The following is a 20955-nucleotide window of genomic DNA, read 5'->3' as shown; positions in this document are numbered from 1 at the left end:
ATGTATATATAGAAGTGAAAGCTTACAGATTATGTATTCTTGAAGTTAAGGACTCAGATATTTGGTAAGAGTGCACACTATACGCAGAGATGGAAAATACATGCAAAGGAAAACAACTGCTGCTCAGGCAGCTACATGCATGGCTCCACTATTAAACATTTTCATAGAAGCAGTGACTGTTGATTTTAATCATTTTTTAACAGATGCTTTTAAATACCTGTTTTTCAAAAATTGTTTTACTTTATATTTTTGTCAACAGCTTAGAGGTGGTTGTTTTACGATCAAGTGGGATATAAACTGTTAAATAAAACATTGTTGCCTTGGAATGGCTGGTTCTACTTACCCCAGTTGCAAGACTGTTAAAACCAAATCTAAACTTGTATTTCTGGCATAAGTACCATAAAAGCATAGGCTACTATAAACACACACACACTAACACAAAAAAACAGTTTTATTGAAACCTCAGATCTTGTATCAAACAAAATGGGATTTTTTTCCAAACTAAAAAAAAAAGTCTCTTTTCTGCCCCCCTGATACCAGTAAGTCTAGCGTTGGTCCTCAAGCACTCAAGCAATTTGCCATCATGTTGAAAGGTTCACAGTCAGAATGTTCTCAATGGTGTGTTTATCGAGTAAAAGAGCGGACATGACGCCCTCTTCCGCTGCCTCCGCCAACAAACTTTCCTCTTGAGCCACCACTACTGCCGCTATTTGTGCTTGCCCAAGATGGCCCAATTCCGCCACGGCCTCTGGAAGCACGATCACGAGGACTTGGCCGGTAGCCTTAAAAAAAGAGAGAGATAACTGGTAACAGTACAGTGATGATTCCTACAATAAGGGCCAAATTATGCATTGCAACTATACTGAAGCCTTTAGAAACAGCCTCCAACCTATAATATTAATACAGAACAACTCAATATACATTTAACCAACAATGTATAGTCATCATAATGGCCAGGTTTTTTGCTTACTATACAACAGACACCGAGGCAAACCTATTAATACTAGAATCCTAAGCACACCTAGTTTCACGTAAGCTTCATTAATTAAGGCTTACTACTGAGCAAGCCTCATTAAGGTGGGATGACCATCTGTCATGGACACTTTAGCTGAGATTCCTGCATAGATGACCCTCAGGTTCCCTTCCATCTCTGATTCTATTATAAAATCAGGCTGGAAATATGTGATATATTTAATCTTGCTAAGACTGCAGATCATAGATCAAAATGAACAGCACAACCTTTTGGTATTCTTCATCATACATGTACACTTATTTACAATGCAATAGTTTCATCAATTGGCAAGTAAAACATGAAAATTATCCTTCAGTGGATCAACCCCAGAATCAAAAGCCCATGCAAAGCAGATCAGGTCATTAGCTCATGAAGGGACATCAGCAGCCTGAAACTCTCCCCCCACCCCACCCCCAAAAATCTATATTTTGAACTGTTTATTTTGCTTTCAGTTGTAATCCATGCTTAGCAAACAGAGTATATAAATGCAATAAAGCAGGAACAGGGAACCTGTGGCCCTCTAAATATTGCTACAACTCCCATAATTGTTGACCAACTTTTAAAAGTGACATTTTTGTCTGAGGATCCAGTCTCTTTTGAGTTTGCATTTAGCTATTTTATTATTTTTGACTTAATTTTTAAGGTGTCTTTTGGTGCTTTATGTAAAACAGAAAGGAAGGAAATAAGTGCCATAAATCAAAACTGAAGAAAAATACCACTGGTTGAACTGATTGTGCATATAATTTCAACGAAGTATTGTGAGGGGAGGGAAACCACAAACCTGCTGAACTTAACGGCCTTAGAGGTGGAAGTGGGCCCCTGTTGAAGTTGCTTTGGCCGCCTCTGCTTTCATTGTAGGTGCCTCGTGGAGAACTCTGTGCACTCCAGCTTGATCCTCTAGCTCCTTCACGGCGACTGTAATTTCCTAAATGAAAAAGCACAACAAATAAGCCATTTGTGAATTGCCTTTGTTTCTAAATATTCAGCTCCACAATCTGAGTTGAAAGGCTTCATATATGCTGGATGGAAGGTAGCACCTAGCTTAGCCAGGCAGCCAGATTACGGGACACTAGTTTGAGAGGTCCAAGTTCTAAATTTATCAGTCTTGAACAAGCCATTCCTTCTACCTCTCAATTCCCCATCTGTAAAATGGGGACAGCAACAGGTCTGTTTGGAGAATCAAAGAACGTCAAACTTTTTTTTTACAACATCTCAGTTTGTAGGGGGCAGTGGCTAGAAGGCCAAAACCTGAGATTGCATCCTTTGTGGACAAAGTTTACTGCAAAGATAGCTCAGCTGGGTGGATGGTGCTGATAACGCCAAGGTTGCAGGTTCAATCCCTGTAAAGGACAGCTGCATATTCCTGTATTGCAAGGGGTTGGACTAGATGATCCTCAAGATCCCTTCCAACTCTACAATTCCATGACTCCAAACCCCCAAAAAGATAGCTGCAATGGTGAATAGTAGCAGAAGTGCTACAACTAACTTCGCTTTAAGGAACACGCTGAACCTCAAATCTGTCCTCCAGAAGGCATAAAGCTCACATATTTCAGGTGGACCAGAAAACCTACCTTTCGAAGCAGGTGGCGTGAAGAATCTGTTTGGACTGTGAAAGGCTCCTCGCCCTCCTCGATTCCCTGAGAACCCGCCCCGTGAAGAAATCTTCTGTGAAACTTTAGGCAGTCTCTTGGGAGGCTGTATCCCATCTGGTGGAACCACTTCCTTGCTCTCGGCAGCCACAAAGTCGTCAACGTGCATAGAGGGCGGCCTGCTTGTGTTCTGCTTCCTCTGACGGAAGATATCGTGGGGCCGAATGCCTTGGCCAAATGCTCCCCTGCCTCTTCCTCTCGGAGGAGGCACAATATGGGCCCTCTTGGCAGGTTCGATGTATTCAGACTTCCCACTGTTAAGGCCCAGAAATTTTGCATGGTAAATTCATTAACAAGCAATTTTTGGTTTAGCAGGACACAGGTATTAATGTATACAGGAGAATGTGAACCTTTTCCAATACTTCACAAGCTAGAAAAACCATACGGACGTGCCGTTTGCAAATAGGTCTCTTTCTCCTATCCTTTCTAAGCCCTTATCCTGTCTCTCGCTATTCATCTGCATTAGTGTTAGTTGTTCAGTCAAAAATTTTAGTGGCAATTAATCCAAACGGCATGGTGGTTGCTGGAGCTTGAACCAATGATAGGCACAGACAAAGACGTTCTGGATTGAATAATTTGGAATAAAGACATCCCTTCTTCAATTTTCAATTTTTAAATTTTCAGATTCGAGGTAGCCAGATTAGATTTGACAGAGTTACTCTCATATTAGTATATAGAGGATGTTTTTAGTACAGCATGACTCTTCTGGAAATTAAAAGTAATTTCTTTGTGAATAACCTCTCTTTCTGATCTAGTTCACACATAAGGCTAAGCCGAACTATGGCTTAGTGCAGGTATCTTCAACCTTTTCAAACCCAGGACGCATTTTGCACCCAAACATGCACTTGGGGACACATTTCTTAATTATTCACCATGTATTTATCTGCATGGTGGCAATGCACCTGTTGCAATCCACCTTGGAACAGGTCTTGTGACCTACTAGTAGGTTCTGACCCACCAGCTGAAGACCAGTGGCTTAGTGCAATCACACAAGTGTCAAACTTGAGAAAGAAAAGATCACAGCCAATATGCACCTCCCCTTGTTCTGCTGCAAGCAAAGCCATGGTTGGGCTAGTTTCTTCTCCAAACCCAGGTTTGTGGTTTGTCTGGAGCTAGACAAACCAAGAAACCGGGTTCAGACAACGTGGTGAGCCAAATCACATCACAGCAGCAGAAAGAAGAGGACCTCAGAGGCCATAACCTCCTCTGTAGAAAACCAACATTAAGCTAAGGTATAGTTTGGCATGGTGTTCCATGCTAACCCACTCTCTCCCATATACATATACGGCAGAAGCCTAACAGTTTGTTCTCAGGCAGCTGGGAGGGAAACTATTCTTTTCCCCAAGCCATGCCAACCATGAAATAAGTCAAAAACAATTTTTTATCAAATACAATTCTGCCCCTTCCAATTGCTCGGAAACTACATAGGAATGAGGATAGACCACTTAAAAATCCATGGGTAAAAAGGACAAGATGAAAGGAAGTAACTGTGATGGGATGGGGAAAGGGGGCAATTTCAAGAGGTTCAAGGACCCCATGTGGCACCTGAGCTGAAGGTTGCCCATTTGTGACTTAAGAATTTAGTTTTGATGCCCTCATCCCTTGGCTCCAGGAGTTAAGTTACTTAAGCCACTTTCTAGGATGAAGGCGGGCTTCTGAGAAGAAGAGATCCCTTCCTTTATGTGTACTACCTTATTACATGGCACAATATGCAAAAAGGTGTTGCCTTCTAAGGTTCCTATCACAGTCAATTTTCTTGTTTTTGCTCGGGCACACCTGTCTGCAGCATTATAGAGGATGTAAGATGCTTTTTTCCAACCCAGGCTCTTTTAAATTTCTTCTGGGTAGAACTGGATTCTGCCTTTTATAACCCATGTTAGTTCTATCGTTCACAGAAGCCATTCCTCCTCCACTCCCTTCCCTTGCACCAGCAAAATCTGTTCATGTAAAATCTATTTTTTTAAATTTTGGTTTTCAAAGAGAGTGCTGCAGCAGAACAACTTGTAGGCGGGACCCTTTCAAGTGACTCAAATCTACTTGGATCCCACTATGCCGTGATTACAAATATATCACCAATGCAGTGGCAAAATCAAAATCCACCTTTAGGTACACAGTCACAATCAAAACCACTGGTTACCTGGAAGTTATAAACGTCTCGTGCTTGTGTTTGCCAAGTTTAAAGCCTTTTGTGGTTTTTGTCCGACCCGGAGAAGTAGGCTCTGTCAAAAACGACCTCTCCAGCTCCGCCTGCAGGTCGAAGTCACTGCATCCTTTTTCTGACAGTTCAATTAAGTCAACCTTTACCTGTAAGAGTGAGAAATTCATTCCACTTTAATCATTCCCCCAGACAACTGTCAGCATCCCCAAACAGGAAACACTTTTAGAAGGCTGCTGCTAAATGAGTAGCCCATTTTTATCTGTCTACATTCCTAACATTCCTCTTTGTTGCTTACACTATGAATGGGGTCTCAAAAATACTGCTGACAATTAAGCTATAAATGCTCCAGTTCCCACTCATTCAAGTATTAAAAACTCAAGACTTTTACCATGTCAGGGTCAGTTTCAATTTCTTCAGCCTGGAATGGTGAGAACCACATAGATTTCAGCTGGTCATCCATGACATCTGCCAAGATGTATGCAGTCCTGTAATATCAAATGTATTTTTAAAAAAATAGCGGTCAGTGTTCGCTGTCTCCATATGAAATAAATATTACCCACTGGTATTCATCACCCACTCCTCCAATAAAACATTTCCTAAAGGGCCATGGCTTCACCACCTCCTTCTTCAAGAACACAATCCCACTTGGAGCATCCTAATGCCCAATGGAGAACATGGCTTGAACCTCTGCTATGACCAGGTGCTCTTGTCTCCTATTCTTTGCAATGTCTATCAAGCACTTTACTTTCCTGTGTCATCAAAAACAGCCTGACAGCCTTCTAGGACAGGGACCGTACCACGTCTGTATTTTGTTTAGCAATTGGTACACTATCTATTTTGTTATTTTAAAAACATACGCCCTGTCCTTCTATCTGTCCAGGGACACTGTCCACAATCAACACTGTGATAAACCAAACTGTGATAAGTAATGGTGAGGAAGTTGAAAACAATTTTATGTATGTTTAAAACAAGACAAACGAAAAGGACACATTGAGTCTATGCTTTGTTCAAGAAAGACACTGATCAATGATAAAAGGAAAGCTGGACTACTCAACGCCTATTATTTCCAAATAAAGAAGGATCAGAAAAAGGATTAGCAATGTTGACAAAAAGAAGGGGAGAGATCACAATTGACAAAGAAGCACATCCATCATACTTGTGCAATACTTGTGTCACAAGATCTTGAAAGAATTGGGCAACTCTCAGAACCTCAACCTATCATTTGCGGGGGGGGGGGGAGAAGGAGGTGTGGTGATGGACTGAGACAAGAGAACTGGGTAGTCTCTGTTGTAATGCATACAGCCCATAAAGATAAATGCATGAAGTTAAACACGGTCCCAAATATACCACCACACACACCTGGTTTTCAGAGATTCTAGTTCTTCACAGACACAGATGCACATTCAGCACTTTACCTATTATTAAAAAGATGCTGGAGAGATTCTGGTACAGGAAGGATTGGCTCTACATCTTGATCACTCAGTGGACAAGGATCGCCAGCAGATTCCAGCATCTGCCGAAGTCCAACAACATTGTCCAATAAAGATTCCAGACTGTCATCTTCTTTTGAGCGCTCCTGTGTAAGAAACACTGCAGTCACTAACAGCTCAGGCAAAATGTAAGTATTTTTGCCACCTGATAAGATGCAGCAAACTAGCAGCAACTCTTTCAATAAATACATGTTCAATTGACATCATGGACATATGGCATCATGGACATAAAGTCAGTCATACTGAAATCAATGGACTGATTTCAATAGGTCTACTCAGATTTATTATAGTGTACATTTTTGTGGACTAGGCCCCAGTCGATCAGGTGCCTGAAGTGTTATCCAGTATGTGTACAGGGCTACTGAGAAACAAATTGTACGCGGTGGAGATAATTGGCCATGGGAGGAAGGGCAGGAAAAATGTAATAAATAAGTTCAAGGGGTATAGCCTGATAATTTTATGTAAAGCTAAGCTTAATATACATAACTAATAACCACAGTGATCATTCCTAACAGTACTAAACAATGGCAACACAATCATCCTAACTTTATCACTAGTTACAAATTATAATTATTATTAATATTTGTAGCCTGACATCTAGTTAAGATACATGGGCAGTGTTCAAAAACGCTGCATAAAAATGAATACATACACGAATGTTTAAAAAAACATATAAAATGCATCACAATCAAATAAGAACAGTAGCAATGAGAAACCATCAGACTCCTAACTCTCAAACATCTGGCACCAACACCAAAAAATATGAACATTACATTACCAAAACTAGCTTTTCCAGCTCGAGGAGCAGATTTTCAGGAGTTTCTTCTTTGTTTTGTAATTGGTATTTTAATTCTGCAGTGGTAAGACCCAAAGTTCTGGCAGGATGGGCTCCATCAACTTCTGCAAGACTTCCGTCATCCCCACAACATCCCTAAGGAAGATTAAGTACACTACGTGAGTACAAAAACAGTAACACCACAGCACTATAATGCAGTTAACTGATGACATCTTTTTTTGACATCTCCCTGTCCTTCCAACCTTCCAATGTTTCTTGCTAGAACTCTCTCTGTCTCTCTCATGGCTTTTCACTACTCTATTAAGGCATTTTTATCCCTGCCAGCACATAACCTACAAGGTTGAATGGTTTTCACGTTTCCTTCGTTTTCACCTGCTGCAAACTATATTCTGTTTTTACTGATTTAATGTTTACTTATTTGTTGTTTCGAGTTTGTGTGTGTTTGTGTGCGTACATTTTTAAAATGATGTAAGCCACCTTAAGTATTATTATTGTAACAGAAAAGTAGGAAATAAATCCCCTTGAATAATAAATAAATAAAATTGGCCCTTTGGGATTCTGTTTGATAACCATAATTTGGAGGTATGATGGAAGTATTATAGCTGTACGCTTTAAAGAAAACTGCAGCTACTTTTCCTGAGCTGAAATGCAACAGAATGCAATGAAGGCAAAGCTTCAGAAAGCCCCCTGTACACATTTACTCACCAGTGTATCAGAATTCAGTATCTGCCTCAGGAAATCCAGAAATGAAGACGCAAGTTCTCCAGGGTCCTTATTAAAGCTGCTCACTACTCGCTTCAATCCAGTGTGCAGAGCCCCACAGTGTTTTCTTAGAGAGCTGTTTTCATTTCAAAGAAAAAGGTTGTTAACAATCCAGTTTTTGACACAGCAGATGAAAAAAATATGATTAATAGGTCTAAAGCACTTAAAACATAGGCAGTTTCAGAAACACAACTGAATGAACTTATATGTATTTCAATGTTTCAGTTAATTAAAAGGATGTCCTTGATTAATTAAACAGCATTTAAATATGTTTTAAATCCAAAAAAAAAAAGCTTAGAAGAAGCAATTCCTCCTCTCACATATAGGAGGGAATACATCTTCTAAGATAATACCTTTTACGTCATATCAGACACTACCTGAAATAAAACAAGGACGCTTTGTTCAGAATTGTGGTTCAATTACATGCACATTAAAGCAAATCTGATGACTTAATGAAACCCATGTGATGAACTGACTAAGGTTTCTTTAATCAGCCAGCAGCCCTAATTAACATCTTCACAAAAGTATTTGTACTATATACAAGAGCACTGCCAGATCATTTTTTAAAAGGAATTTGAAAACTGAGTGTTTTATTGTACAGTTAGCTTTGAACAATTCTTTCCAAGAGAAAGAGAAGATTAATAGCACCAAAAAAAATGCCACACTGATATGTTCTTGCTGTTACCATTGCCTGTGAAATTTGACATTACATTAAGCACAATCTTCTGCTTTGTAAGCCCTACTGGGGGGGAAGATGAGCTGGACTAAACATTTCTGCGGTGTGAGTATGTTTGTGGAATGTACCTCTTCAGGTGATAGAATCCATAATCATGCTCAGTAAGGAACATCATTGTCCTGATACAAGTCAGCAAACAGTTATAGCTGCTTTCAGCATTAGAAAATGTCTCCATCAGGCAGTCACAGATGGAAGCCATGAGTTCCTTGCTTGGCAACGAATTTGAAAGCTGCTCCAATTCAGAGAGAGTGCTCTCCGTGGAACTGGGCAAGACCAATGCAATGTCCTGCAAAGGGAAATCACAGTATTACAAAAGGCAGAAAGGCACACAGGCATCCCTTGGGGCCATGGCAAAAGCCACTTTAGAGCTTGCACCAACCAAGTGGGGTTTTTCAAAAAGCAAAGCTCTACTATCACACACCACAGGACTTCACAGTTACAAGACTGTCCACAGCTGCAATGTCTGCCATGCAGCACAGGGAGTGCTGTTCACAACCTGTTAAGCCATGGGTAGGCAAATTAAGGCCCGGGGGCCGGATCCGGCCCAATCATCTTTTAAATCCAGCCCATGGACGGTCTGGGAATCAGCGTGTTTTTACATGAGTAGAATGTGTCCTTTTATTTGAAATGCATCTCTGGGTTATTTGTGGGGCATAGGAATTTGTTCAATTTTCCCCAAAAATTATAGTCCAGCCCCCCACAAGGTCTGAGGGACAGTAGACCGGCCCCCTGTTGAAAAAGTTTGCTGACCCCTGTTAAGCGAAAAATCTCTTGAGCACTAATTTCTGATTCCTGGCCAACCTTATTTAAAAGCATTTAGCTTTGCAAAGAAACATGAAGTGTCACTCAACAGCCGTTTCATTAAGCTCTATAAAGCGGAACTTGAAACGGCCTGCTCTTGAGTGCAGCTACTAAAAGAATTGGGAATCTGAGGCCCTTTGGTGACAATGAACTCCCACCAGCCTCACCGAGAATAGATAGGGATATACTATATAGCTGTGCAAATATATGCCTATATGCAATTAGTTCGCAAACGGAGAGGTAGATTTATGGTAGGAGTTGATGGCAGCAACAATCCCTCTCTGCCAGAAACCAAACGGTTTCAAGGTTCTTCTTCCTGGCTCAGGAAATAGGTATGGCATAGTTTTATAAGACTTAGGAATGCAATTAAAGGAAGAGGGACTCAATCTTGGTGCAACTCGTGAATTCCTGAAAGAAGATTCAGCCTTGGTACAATTTGTGAATTAATGAAGAACAGGTTTTTAATGAATACAGTTGTTCAGGAGTTGTGACCAGAGAGAACCAATTGGAATGTGTCTTGAGTTTTGAAATGAGCGGAGATTTATATCTGGGAAACAAACTGTGTTTCTACACACATACACACAACTTTTAGCTTATGTTGGTTTTCCTCCATGTATATTTTTCTCCTTCCTTGAAGGCATGCTGGCTAGCTGTTATGGGGAGATGGAGAGTAGGGACATCCTTTTCGTATTTTCTTGGACAAGCCTGACTTGTTTGCTAAGGGGAGCCTTGAGCTCCTTCCAGGGCAGCCCCACCCCCACTGCCCACATGCATGTGCACAATCAATACAGAATGAAATTGAGGGCTCTTTAGATTTTCATTTTTAAATACCTGATCGCAGAGAGACTGCAAAATAGAAGCCAAGAACTCCGCACACTGCTGGTGAATAATGTTGTCCCCTGCAGCTCGCATTAAAGACAAAAGCTCTGGGAAAACTTCAGCATACTTCTCATCCCCTTTCACAGTTCCATTAATCAAGTGCAAAATAGCCAGTTTACAGGCTTTGTGTGAAGCCAGGGCATCGAGTAACGCAAGCAAGCGGGTAGTCTGGCCAGTGTATTGCTTCTCTTTGTCTTCTGGGTTGCTGAAGTGACACCAATGCTCTTATTAGAAAAGACAAATATACTGCATGCATGTATGACAAAACAAACTTCTGATCTGAAATTTCCATTAAAAGATTCATATACGTGTGTGTGTGTGCGCGTATGTGTGTGTGTATATAATGTAATATAATATAATATAATATAATATAATATAATATAATATAATATAATATAATAATAATATAATAATATACAGTGGTGCCTCGCTAGACGAAAAGAATTCGTTCCACGATTCTCTTCGTCTAGCGGTTTTTTCGTCTTGCGAAGCAAGCCCATTGACAGCTTAGCGGATTAGCGCTACAGCTGTCAAGCGGCTTCCAGCGATCAGCTGTTAAGCGGCTTATCAGCGGAACAGCTGATAAGCGGCTTAGCGGCTTAAGAAAAGGGCGAAAAAAGCGAAAAAAACCCGTGGGGGGATGCAAGATTTTTTTCGTCTTGCGAAGCAACCCCATAGGGGAATTCGTTTTGCGAAGCGCCTCCAAAATGGAAAACCCTTTCGTCTAGCGGGTTTTTCGTCTTGCAGGGCACCACTGTAATATAAATCTATCTATCTATCTGCATTTGTTGCAAATGAGCTTATTACCATTACAGTGGTACCTCAGGTTAGAGACACTTCGTTACAAACTCCGCTAACCAGGAAGTGGTTGCTAACCAGGAAGTGGAGGCCCCATTAGCGAAAGCATGCCTCAGGTTAAGAACCATTTCAGAATGGATCTCTGGAACTAATTAAGCTCTTAACCCGAGCTACCACTGTAATTTGATTGTTTTCAGGTTGTGGTCATTAATTAACTGTGTATCTAGTTGCCAGCAAAGATGAGATAACCACTACAGTTTTGACTTTGGTATCCAAAGTCAGTAAGCCTAACAAAGTATTGAAAAGAAATGCTATGTTTCAGCCCTCTCCATGTGTGGAGGCATCTCTTATCACCAACTGTATGAAGCCCACCTCTCCATGTCATATTCATGCCATACATGCAGCAATTTACTGCAGCCCTCAGGATTTCCCAGCTGGAGGAGCCATCACACAGCTCCATCCTTCAAGAGCCATCACCATGCATGGAGAGAAACAGAAGGCCTAAATCCAAGGCAGCCACTGCCTATTCATGAATGAGATAGGAGAGGCATAGCCCATTTTCCAGCCTCAACATGCAAAGGTTCTACAGAAGCCTTCAACAAAACTCCCATCATCCTTAATCTGCACAGCTATGGTGAGAGTCGTAGACCAAAACTTCTGAAGGGCACCAGGTTAGCACTGCTACTTAAAGACCCTTAGGACAAAGTATAAAAAACGTACCTTTGCAAATCTTCTACAAGCAGATCCAAAACAGTCCTCATAATAAGGAGAGCAGTTGGCGAAGCCAAGTCACACAACTGAACACAAATGCGTCTCAGCATGTGCTGAATAGGCAGGCAGGTGGAGCCAGAGAAGGACCGTACTATTTCTTGCAGCAATTTCGCTTGAACGTGAAGATGCATGCTCCACAGTTTCCTAGTGTTGAGAGCCACCGATATGTCATGCGGTTCAATGACCTGTCAGAAAAGCAAAATTAACTCTATGAGAGTGCCAAAACGTAGAGTTCTTCTCCAACACCACATGCAAGGCACACTAACCTGGTGCTCTTTAGGCACTCATAAAAACCCTTGTAGCCAATATATGTGCTCCAATATATAGAGTTATTGCCTCCCAGCTAAGGAGAAATATCCCCACTCAGCATCCAGCATCAAAAGGACGAATCCCCTCTATCAGCCCTTTAAATGAGAGATGGGGAGCCTGCATCTCTTCACATGTGGCTGGACTATGATTCCCATCATCCCTAACCATTCACTATGCTGGCTGGGGCTGATGGGAGTCCAATGACACTGGAGGTCACCAGGTTGAGGGAGGTTGGTATACAATCCATCAAATGGATAGATCCACTGCACAACTCTTTATCAGTCAGTTCTTACCTACCCATCCTCTTCATCAGTCTTTTAATTTTCTTGCCTTTTACAAATAATTGATAGTTTTTACATACCTGAGTGGTTTGCATGGGAAGCGGCAGAGGCAGCAACTCAGAAAGCAGTATAAGACCAGAGAAAAACCCTTCAGGAATTCTCAGAACAGAAGTGAGGACCTCTTTTAGCATGAGGGACCAAGTGTTATTGGCCAGAGTTTCCTCCGAGATGGTTAGCTTCTCATTAACCCCCTGGGTAAAAGTCAACAAAATGTCGACAATGTCATTCTGGATTTTTTGTTCATCACTGTCTAAACGTCCAGAGAGGGGAATAGAACACAGGAGCATGTGTAAAGAAATAAGTGCGGAAGGAATACGCATATCTTTGAACTCAAAGGACCCTCCACGCAGCAGTTCGGTCAACATGGTCTTCAAGAGGGTGAGGGTGCACCGGGCCATGGAAATCGTAGTGACTCTGTGGAGGGTAGTCCCCATGTTGACATGGAGTCTCCAGGGCTGAATAAGGATGCTGTTTAGCTTTTGCAGAACACGAATAAAAGTGTCCATTCCTTCAGAAGAGAACATCTGTATGACTGCAAGGTTCCATTTCAGGTCCTTCTGCTGACCTTTAGGAGGAAATGGGAAATGGAGATGGGGAGGAAAGAGAAAAACCATGTTGTGCCTTTATCTCAGTCATTAGGAAAATATAGATCAGGTGCAATGGTTCCTTTTTATGAGACTTCTGTCCATGACCAAGAACATACATTTTTACATGACACCAAATTTATTATGGGGCACAGAATCCTTACATTTTACTCTTAACTTTCCCATCCAAAAATTCTACGTGCTCTGTCAGCAACAGAAAATGGTCCAAAGAAACAATTTACTTCAATGGCTATAGGAGGTGGTGATTAAATCTGATGTACTCTTATAAAGGAAATGGAACAATGTTAAAAGCAAGTATTATACCTTCAACGGGTGGTGGAGGGCATGCAATATGGCACAGGACACGAAGTGCAGTAGGAAGACCAACTCCTTCCTGGGTCATCAAGCTATCAATATTCTTTAAAATAAAATTTGAAAAATAAGACTCGTGTTATTAAAGATCAATATTCAACAAAAATGGGTGCAGTAGAGAACTTTATCTTGCTTCTGAGCAACAAACGGTAGGCTGACTTCAAACTTGAGTGTTAGGGCCATTAGGTTTTTTTACTAGAATCTCTTTAATCTATTGACTTATACAACATGGAACTTCTTTTTTAACATCTAAAGAATAACTAATCTAGGCTAAGTTATTCTGATTGTGCACTCTTTTGCTTAGGAATGTTAAGTACCATCTTGTTGCATCAGACCAATGTCCATCTTTGGTCCAATCTACTTGCCAGTATTTAGGTGGTTCATCAGAAGTGGGGAACTGGTCTACAAAACTTCTTCCCACCCTTTCTATACGAGGCATCCAAGTAAAAGTAACAGAAGGATGGAAAATTCTAATGGAAGGTCACCACAAAAGACACAACACCTTAGAGCCAAACTAGATAATTACACAAATGTTTTAAGTAAATACCAACCAGGAAGGAAGCAATCTTGATTGGAGCCTTAAGGGAGAAGTGGAGCTATACTCTCTCTCCACAGCTGTAGTTTCAATCCAGTAGAAATCCCAATGTGAATAAAAACCAGCTAATAACCTGATCTTTCACCCTCCCCATGGCTGCAATTTACTTTTAAAAAACTGCATTGAATTAGCAGTTCCATTAATAAGGTCACATCTAGTTTTGCTCTTCAAAAAGGACACTATTAGAAACAGAGAACCAACAATTCCTTCTTGAAATGCGTTGACTACTTAAAAAAAATATTATTATGAGGATTATACTAAAAACACCACGCAAAATGGTCCAATATAGAATGTACTTGTAACAAAACATTTCTGGATAAAGGAGTACCAAGCAAACTTTATGAATTTTGCCTCCTGTATATACAATTGCAAAAGATCAACAAATGAAATAGCTAGGCATGGATTTTTTAAGAAAATGCAGGCATTGAGAATGGTTTTTACTAACCTGCTTAATGTATTCAATGAGATTTGGGATGCAATTAATTTCGAACCGAAGTGTTTTCAAGGGTTCCAGCCATTTGCCAAGTTCTAAAACAAACAAGGAAACCTGAAGAATGCTGCATTATGTAAAATGATGCATTCCAAAAATACAGTGACAAGCATTAGAGCTGCAGGCCTTTGTATATAAATCAAGTTAATTTTTAATACAACGTTAAAACTGCTTTAATTCAAAGAATAAAGACTCACTGCATACATATGAGCCAAATTTTTATTTGGTCTGAAATTATTCTTTATTATACCACATTTCAGTTGATTTCTTCAGCTGAAAGCACCAAGAACACTGCTGAAGATCTATTTCTATAGGTCCAGGGATGTCTTTATCAAAAGTTAGCTTATTTGCATTAAAACAATCAAAAAGGTTCACTTCCATTCAGTATGACTTGGGGAAATCAGTATGACTTGGGCTACTATCCTATGTGGTAATAAATCCCTATGATTTCAATTCAACTTACTGCAACGTATGTGGTTGCAGCTTTATGAGGCTTACAAGGATTTTGAAAATATTTTAATATTGGATTCGATGCCATAAAAAGCCTCGGCCGAGTATATCTGAAGGAGCGTATCCACCCCCATCGTTCTGCCCGGACGCTGAGGTCCAGCGCCAAGGGCCTTCTGGCGGTTCCCTCATTGTGATAAGCAAAGCTACAGGGAACCAGGCAGAGGGCCTTTTCGGTGGTGGCGCCCGCCCTGTGGAACGCCCTCCCATCAGATGTCAAAGCGATAAACAACTACCTGACATTCAGAAGACATCTTAAGGCAGCCCTGTCAGGGAAGTTTTTAATGTGTGGTATTTTAGTGTATTTTTGGTTTCTATGGAAGCCGCCCAGAGTGGCTGGGGAAACCCAGCCAGATGGGCGGGGTACAAATAATAATAATAATAATAATAATAATAATAATAATTATTATTATTATTATTATTTTATTTTATTATTATTATTATTATTATTATTATTATTATTATTATTATTATTATCTGAACCATGACAATCTGTTTGTCCCAAAAGGCAATTTTGCCCAGCTTAATTCAAACATTTAATCTCTTGAATATTCAATATTAAACCCCATCTTAGCTACAAAGGCCTCCTGTGTGCATATTCTAAAATGAAAGTTTTTTCCTCAGCTCGGAATAACTTGAATTTCTTAGTCTTTATTGTATGCAAGCCAAGGCTATCTTGTCTCTCAAAAACAAAAACAGACTGAAAATTCAATGGAAGTACTGGCAGGAGGAAAACCAAAACAGAGTTTTAAAAACACAGAATCAGCACAGCATTTTAAAACAGCACAATTCGTGATAAAAATCAAGATTCTAATAAAGGTACACTTTTGTAATGTTGCCTTTATCACCAGGCTAAAAGCAGGTCATGAAAGAGTGAGGCACACCTATTGAGAGGTCTCTACAAATCTTCAGCACTATAGCCAAAAAGGCTCTCTCTCCTACCTCCTATTTGCCTTGTTTCAGATGCAGGACTGACAAGAGATCCTTAAAGTGGAATGAAGGTCCCAGGCAGGCTAACATGGGCAGGTGGGGTTCCCTAGTTATTCTGACCCAAGGCTGCTTGGGACTTTAAAAAGCCATGTATAATAAAACAGTCCGTGCAATGTAAAAGTCTGCACACAAAGGGGTCTCCTTTCATCAGTCATTGTCTTGAAGTGGGCATGACAAGATTACAACAGCTCCAATTTGAGAAACACACTTACAGTGGAAGCTCTCAGGTCATCATCAGTGTCCAGTGACTTTTTTTAGTTTGTTCTTTGAACAGGAGCCCCCTACGTTGCTTCCTTAGAAGATTTCAAACCCTGAATCTTTTTCTGCAGTTACTGAATGACTCCCACCAATGAACAGTACGCTACACAAACAAGAGAACTTTCTGTGTTCCAAAGCCTCTTTGACACTAGGAAAAAAGCTACACAGTTTTTCAATGAGCCTTTCTAGTAATCTGTATTTACCAAAGGAATCTCATTACTCGCATTATCAAAAACCAGAAGGTCAGGAGAGCCTTAGCCGACACCAAAAAGATTTCTCCTAAACTACTTCCAGCAACTGCCCCATTAACAGCACATACTGTACCTTGTAGTTTGGTGTTATTTTCATCAGCTTTGCAAAGCTTCAACAGGGGTGCCGAATACTGCTCAAGCATTTGGACATCACTGGAGGACTGAACCACCAGCAGAATAAGGATGCAAGCATAATTATAGGCAACTGACTTCTTTGACTTGGAATCGCTGAAACAGATTTTTCTGAAAATTATGACACACTTCACATTTGAATCCTTACACGTATACTTACAGAATACTATTCAGATTTTCATTTACAAAACGATTATTTCGTATGGAGAAGAAAAAATTCATACTACAAGTGGGAGTTTGCAAATGATTGATTGACTCAGCCTTTTCTCCTAGTTTCTCATAATCTTTTCAGAACTCAAAACAGAAACGTCAATTATATTGATCAGAATATAGCAGTAACCTACAGGAGGGATAAAGAATGGCTCTGATTTCAAATGCATACAAGCCATGCCACAGGCAAACATTCACCTCCTTAGCACAAGCTAAAGTTGTGTATGCCACTTTGATCTGAAAACCCCACTGTTTCGATTGTGAATCTAACGCCAGCATCTAAGATATGTTTATCTAAATTATGCTCTTGATCTGTGTAGCCAGTTTCAGAGAAGCATGAAATGCTCTCATAACAACATGAAGGAATCAGAAAGCAGCCATGCAGCTTACACTTCCTGTCCCACCACATTTCTGTCACATGCAACATAGAACTTCTGTGCAGATAACCCGCAAATCTCCACAATGGTGGATATGCAAAAGATCAATCTTACAGGACATTAAGATGAGGAGGAAGCACTTGGTTTAAAAATGTTTGGCTTTGCTTTTAGCTATTCTTTCATGTCATCCACGGTGTTTTTGTGTGGGTTTTTTCAGAGGAAATAGCACAGCTGCGTATGCTGTAGAGATATATTTTCAGACCTAGTTATCCTGAGCCCACCCATTTAAAAGCAGGGATTGGAGAGTGGGGGTGAGAAATCTGTTTAAACATCTCAAGGATTTCCTGTCTGCCCAGCAGCCATCAGAGCCAAATCACCAAGCACTGACTGGGATGAAGAGGTTAATAACTCATGAGCCAGCCCATACATATCCTCGGACTATGCTGAGGAATAAGCGTGTACCACCCCAGAACAAGGAAAGCCTGGTTCACTTCTTTAAAGGGAAGGCTTCGTAAAAGGTGAAAAATGAGGAGGGTAAGAAGTTGGATTCTTACTGCAGCAAAGTTCCATAACAAGGAACAACCCCAAATTTAAAGTTTGTGAAACCCACATCAACCTACAAACATCCATTTAAAAGCATAAAACCTAAAGCAAGGTTAAAAAAAATAATAGGATAATTACCCTAATGCTTCTTTGGAATAGAACTCCATTAAAGTAATAAGACTCTGGAGATTCTTCTCAAGGCTGAAGACATGGGCGACAGCAGCTCTTCCCACAGGGTTAAAAGTGATCAGGTAAAGGTTATGAAGCGTTCCCAGGAGATCTGAATGGTCAGTTTCATCAGTGGCTGTGCAGCGCTGGAAATGGCAAAATAGTTCTGAAATGCACTGCAGCGTCTGTGTTGAATGAAGAAGCCATGGGGGAAAGGCTTCATCGCTTGCCCCATCAGTCTGGAGACCTTCCTCTTGATCAGGGTCAGAGAAATGGCAAAAGGCTCGAACCAGCAGGTTTGTGGCTTCATACTCAGAGAGGAAGAAAAGAAGGCCCTTCTGGGACTGTGCCAAAAACCTCAGTATATCCCTGGTGGACTGAAGCACCCCAGGGTGCACATTCGTTATTGGATTGGATAACAGCAACGTGACAGATTCCAAGAAATTGTGGTTATGAAGGTACCTGGAAATATGTAAGAAGCAGCATGCTCAATTCCACTTCAAAATATGGTACATTGGCAGAATTTTTTATTACTACTTTCAATGCAATGGTATGTGAAATAGCTGCAGAAGTGTACAACTGTGGGTGGGATTCAATAAAGTTTTACTCAGAACAGACCCAGTGGAATTAATGAACACTGCAATAGAAGCTGAGAAATTGTGATGTGCCCACAAGCACTCACTAATCTTCAAACGTGAGCAGGAATTTGAATCCAGATCTTCTCAGTTCAAGTCTGTCACTGTTCTCCACCACCTCACTGACTTAAAGGATTAGAGTGAAGAGACTTGATGAAGACAGTGGAGGAGTTTTGTTTAGTTATGAGATGGCATGACAGAAGACACACGGTGGGAAAGGGGGAAAAGAGACAACAGTCTAGGCTGGAACATCTCCCAACATTGAAAGACCCTTATTAAGCAGCACACATGACATGCATGACAAGTACTCATGTCAACAACCAAGTGGCAGAAAGTAAACAAACAGGTATCCCTTTGAAACATAAAAAAACTAAGGCCACTCACCTAAAGAGCACTGGGAAAGGGTCGTCCCTTTCTGGTGGCCCTGTAATACGTGCTGTTGTTGGGAAAGATTTCACCGGTGGCTGGATCATAGTGTGAGGGGCAGTCTCCATCAAATGCAAGATCTCATCCAAAAGGTTAATGAGTTTCTCCACTTCTCCTTCACTCATACTGGAGGACTCCAGAAGGCTGTCCATATCCATTGGAGTGTCCACATCATTTTCATATTCCTGGTTACCCCTTTCGAGTCCAGTGTCCGTATCCTGTTCAGGCTCAGTGTGATTAGGAAGAGATGGAGGATATTCCGCTAACTGGTCAGCAAACTTTTTGACCTCGGACAAAACCTCATAGAAGTGGCATTTCTGCAGAATTGCAGAGCAGGCAGTGACGACCCTTACTGTCTGATCCAGCAGGATGAGCTCTAGTAGTCTCTGGTAACCACTTTTTTCATGCACCTCTGAGCCGCTCCTCAAAAATGCCTCCATTCCTTCAGTCATGCTAACAACGCTATCTAAAGCTTTGAAAGCATTGAGTTTAAGAGAAGAAGAGACATGATCCGCAAACAGCAGTTCAAATAGAGAATTAATTACTCCTGCTTGCAACAGGCCCATTATCCCTCGAGTTCCACATTCTGCCAGCGAGGAGACAAGTTTTGTCCCAGCTTTAAGCTGACGGACATTCAAAGCGATCGGCTGTCTCAGGGCTACCTGTAGGTTTAATGACTGCATTGTCCAGTCAACCAACTGGCTTATATAATCCTGATTCGGGTCCTTTAACTGCAAGTAGCTTAGCCCTTTGACTATTAAACTTGGAATTTCTTCCAGAGCAGTGACCCACTTTGCACCCCTCTCCTCCTGATATAATTCTAGGAGTTCAGTCAATTTAGTAGAGGTCTCAACTGCCCCTGAATTTTCCTTGTCTGGATCTGTATCTTTCATCTTAGCAACTTCGGTTTCAAAAGTTGTCTTGTAGGGACAGCTAAAGTACAGAAGAGGCCCAAGTTCCCTATCAAAAGGATCATAGGTCACAGGTGGCACTCTGGCTAGATCCTCAGCAGTGTACTCGATGTCAAAGCTCGGGTACTTAAACGTCTCACGTTCCAAGTCAGCAATTCCATCTTCATCACTTGAAATCTGCTCATAACCATCATCCCCTGAAAAGAAAAGTTTTATAATTACCTTGTTGAATCAATTGAACCAAAATAAGCAACAAATAACACCCATCCATTAATTACAGTTTTGAAAAATAAACCATCTTCTCCCCTTTTGCTCATAAACATGGGAGCCCCAGCAGTTAAAACATTTGCAGGATGCTTTGCCAACCCATCAGCTACACACTCACACGCAGGACCAAAAGGTATCAACTAACAGGAGAAATATATAATTGTACCATATAATTAGATTATCTCCACAAGCAGAATTCTTAACCTTGGTTTTTATTTATTTTAAGACCACCCTCTATCTCGTAGGATCTTGAAGTGGTGAATACCACAATACAGCCAGACTAAAATACAAGGAAACCACTCAATCCAGTCTGCAGCAACATTCAAACCACCATATCCAGCTTGCAGACCTCACCCAAAGGACTGTATGAAAAGATTATTTGTAGTATTTGTTAGTCACTTTAAACAAAAAAAGTATTAAAGCAACGTAAGATAAAATATGAATAATTTAAATCAATTAAAAGTCAAACTGAAAAACAATGTACAATACAAAACTCTTAAAATGCTCGTCCAAGGACTATCCCTACTGGACCCCACTAAAAGATGAGCAGCACAACAGAGACTAACTGAAGTCTAGCATCTATCACCCAAAAGCTGATGATACCAGGAAAGTTTCCCTAGGGAGAGTATTTCAAAAGGGGGCCCACCACTGAAAAACTCTCCTCTTGTGTAACCACCCTCTGCACCTCCCTCATATGGAGAAGTATTTAAATTGATGTCTAAAACTCATGAGTAAAG

The 20955-nt window shown here is 40.8% G+C and overlaps 1 protein-coding gene across 2 annotated transcripts in view; it reads right to left on the bottom strand.

Moving 5' to 3' along the window:
- Window positions 1-433: 433 nt before the first annotated feature.
- VIRMA (vir like m6A methyltransferase associated) overlaps window positions 434-20955 on the bottom strand; it is a 29808-nt gene continuing 9286 nt past the window's right edge. The window contains exons 8-24 of one of the 2 annotated variants that reach the window (XM_081919680.1): window positions 18999-20148; window positions 17950-18441; window positions 16623-16792; window positions 14499-14581; window positions 13411-13504; window positions 12523-13067; window positions 11802-12037; window positions 10236-10488; window positions 8672-8889; window positions 7811-7943; window positions 7088-7240; window positions 6235-6395; window positions 5208-5304; window positions 4799-4965; window positions 2584-2915; window positions 1794-1937; window positions 434-782 (exon numbers count right to left, since the gene is read on the bottom strand). In XM_081919680.1, coding sequence (XP_081775806.1) covers window positions 625-782; window positions 1794-1937; window positions 2584-2915; window positions 4799-4965; window positions 5208-5304; window positions 6235-6395; window positions 7088-7240; window positions 7811-7943; window positions 8672-8889; window positions 10236-10488; window positions 11802-12037; window positions 12523-13067; window positions 13411-13504; window positions 14499-14581; window positions 16623-16792; window positions 17950-18441; window positions 18999-20148 — 4586 coding nt within the window. In that variant the 3' untranslated portion in view covers window positions 434-624. The remainder of the gene's footprint in view (window positions 783-1793; window positions 1938-2583; window positions 2916-4798; window positions 4966-5207; window positions 5305-6234; window positions 6396-7087; window positions 7241-7810; window positions 7944-8671; window positions 8890-10235; window positions 10489-11801; window positions 12038-12522; window positions 13068-13410; window positions 13505-14498; window positions 14582-16622; window positions 16793-17949; window positions 18442-18998; window positions 20149-20955) is intronic. The other variant, XM_081919681.1, reaches the window with a different exon arrangement.

The sequence above is a fragment of the Podarcis melisellensis genome (genome assembly GCF_964234715.1).
Source record: "Podarcis melisellensis genome assembly, chromosome: 7".
NCBI classification, from domain to species: domain Eukaryota; kingdom Metazoa; phylum Chordata; class Lepidosauria; order Squamata; family Lacertidae; genus Podarcis; species Podarcis melisellensis.
This window is presented reverse-complemented; position numbering and strand designations above follow the sequence as displayed.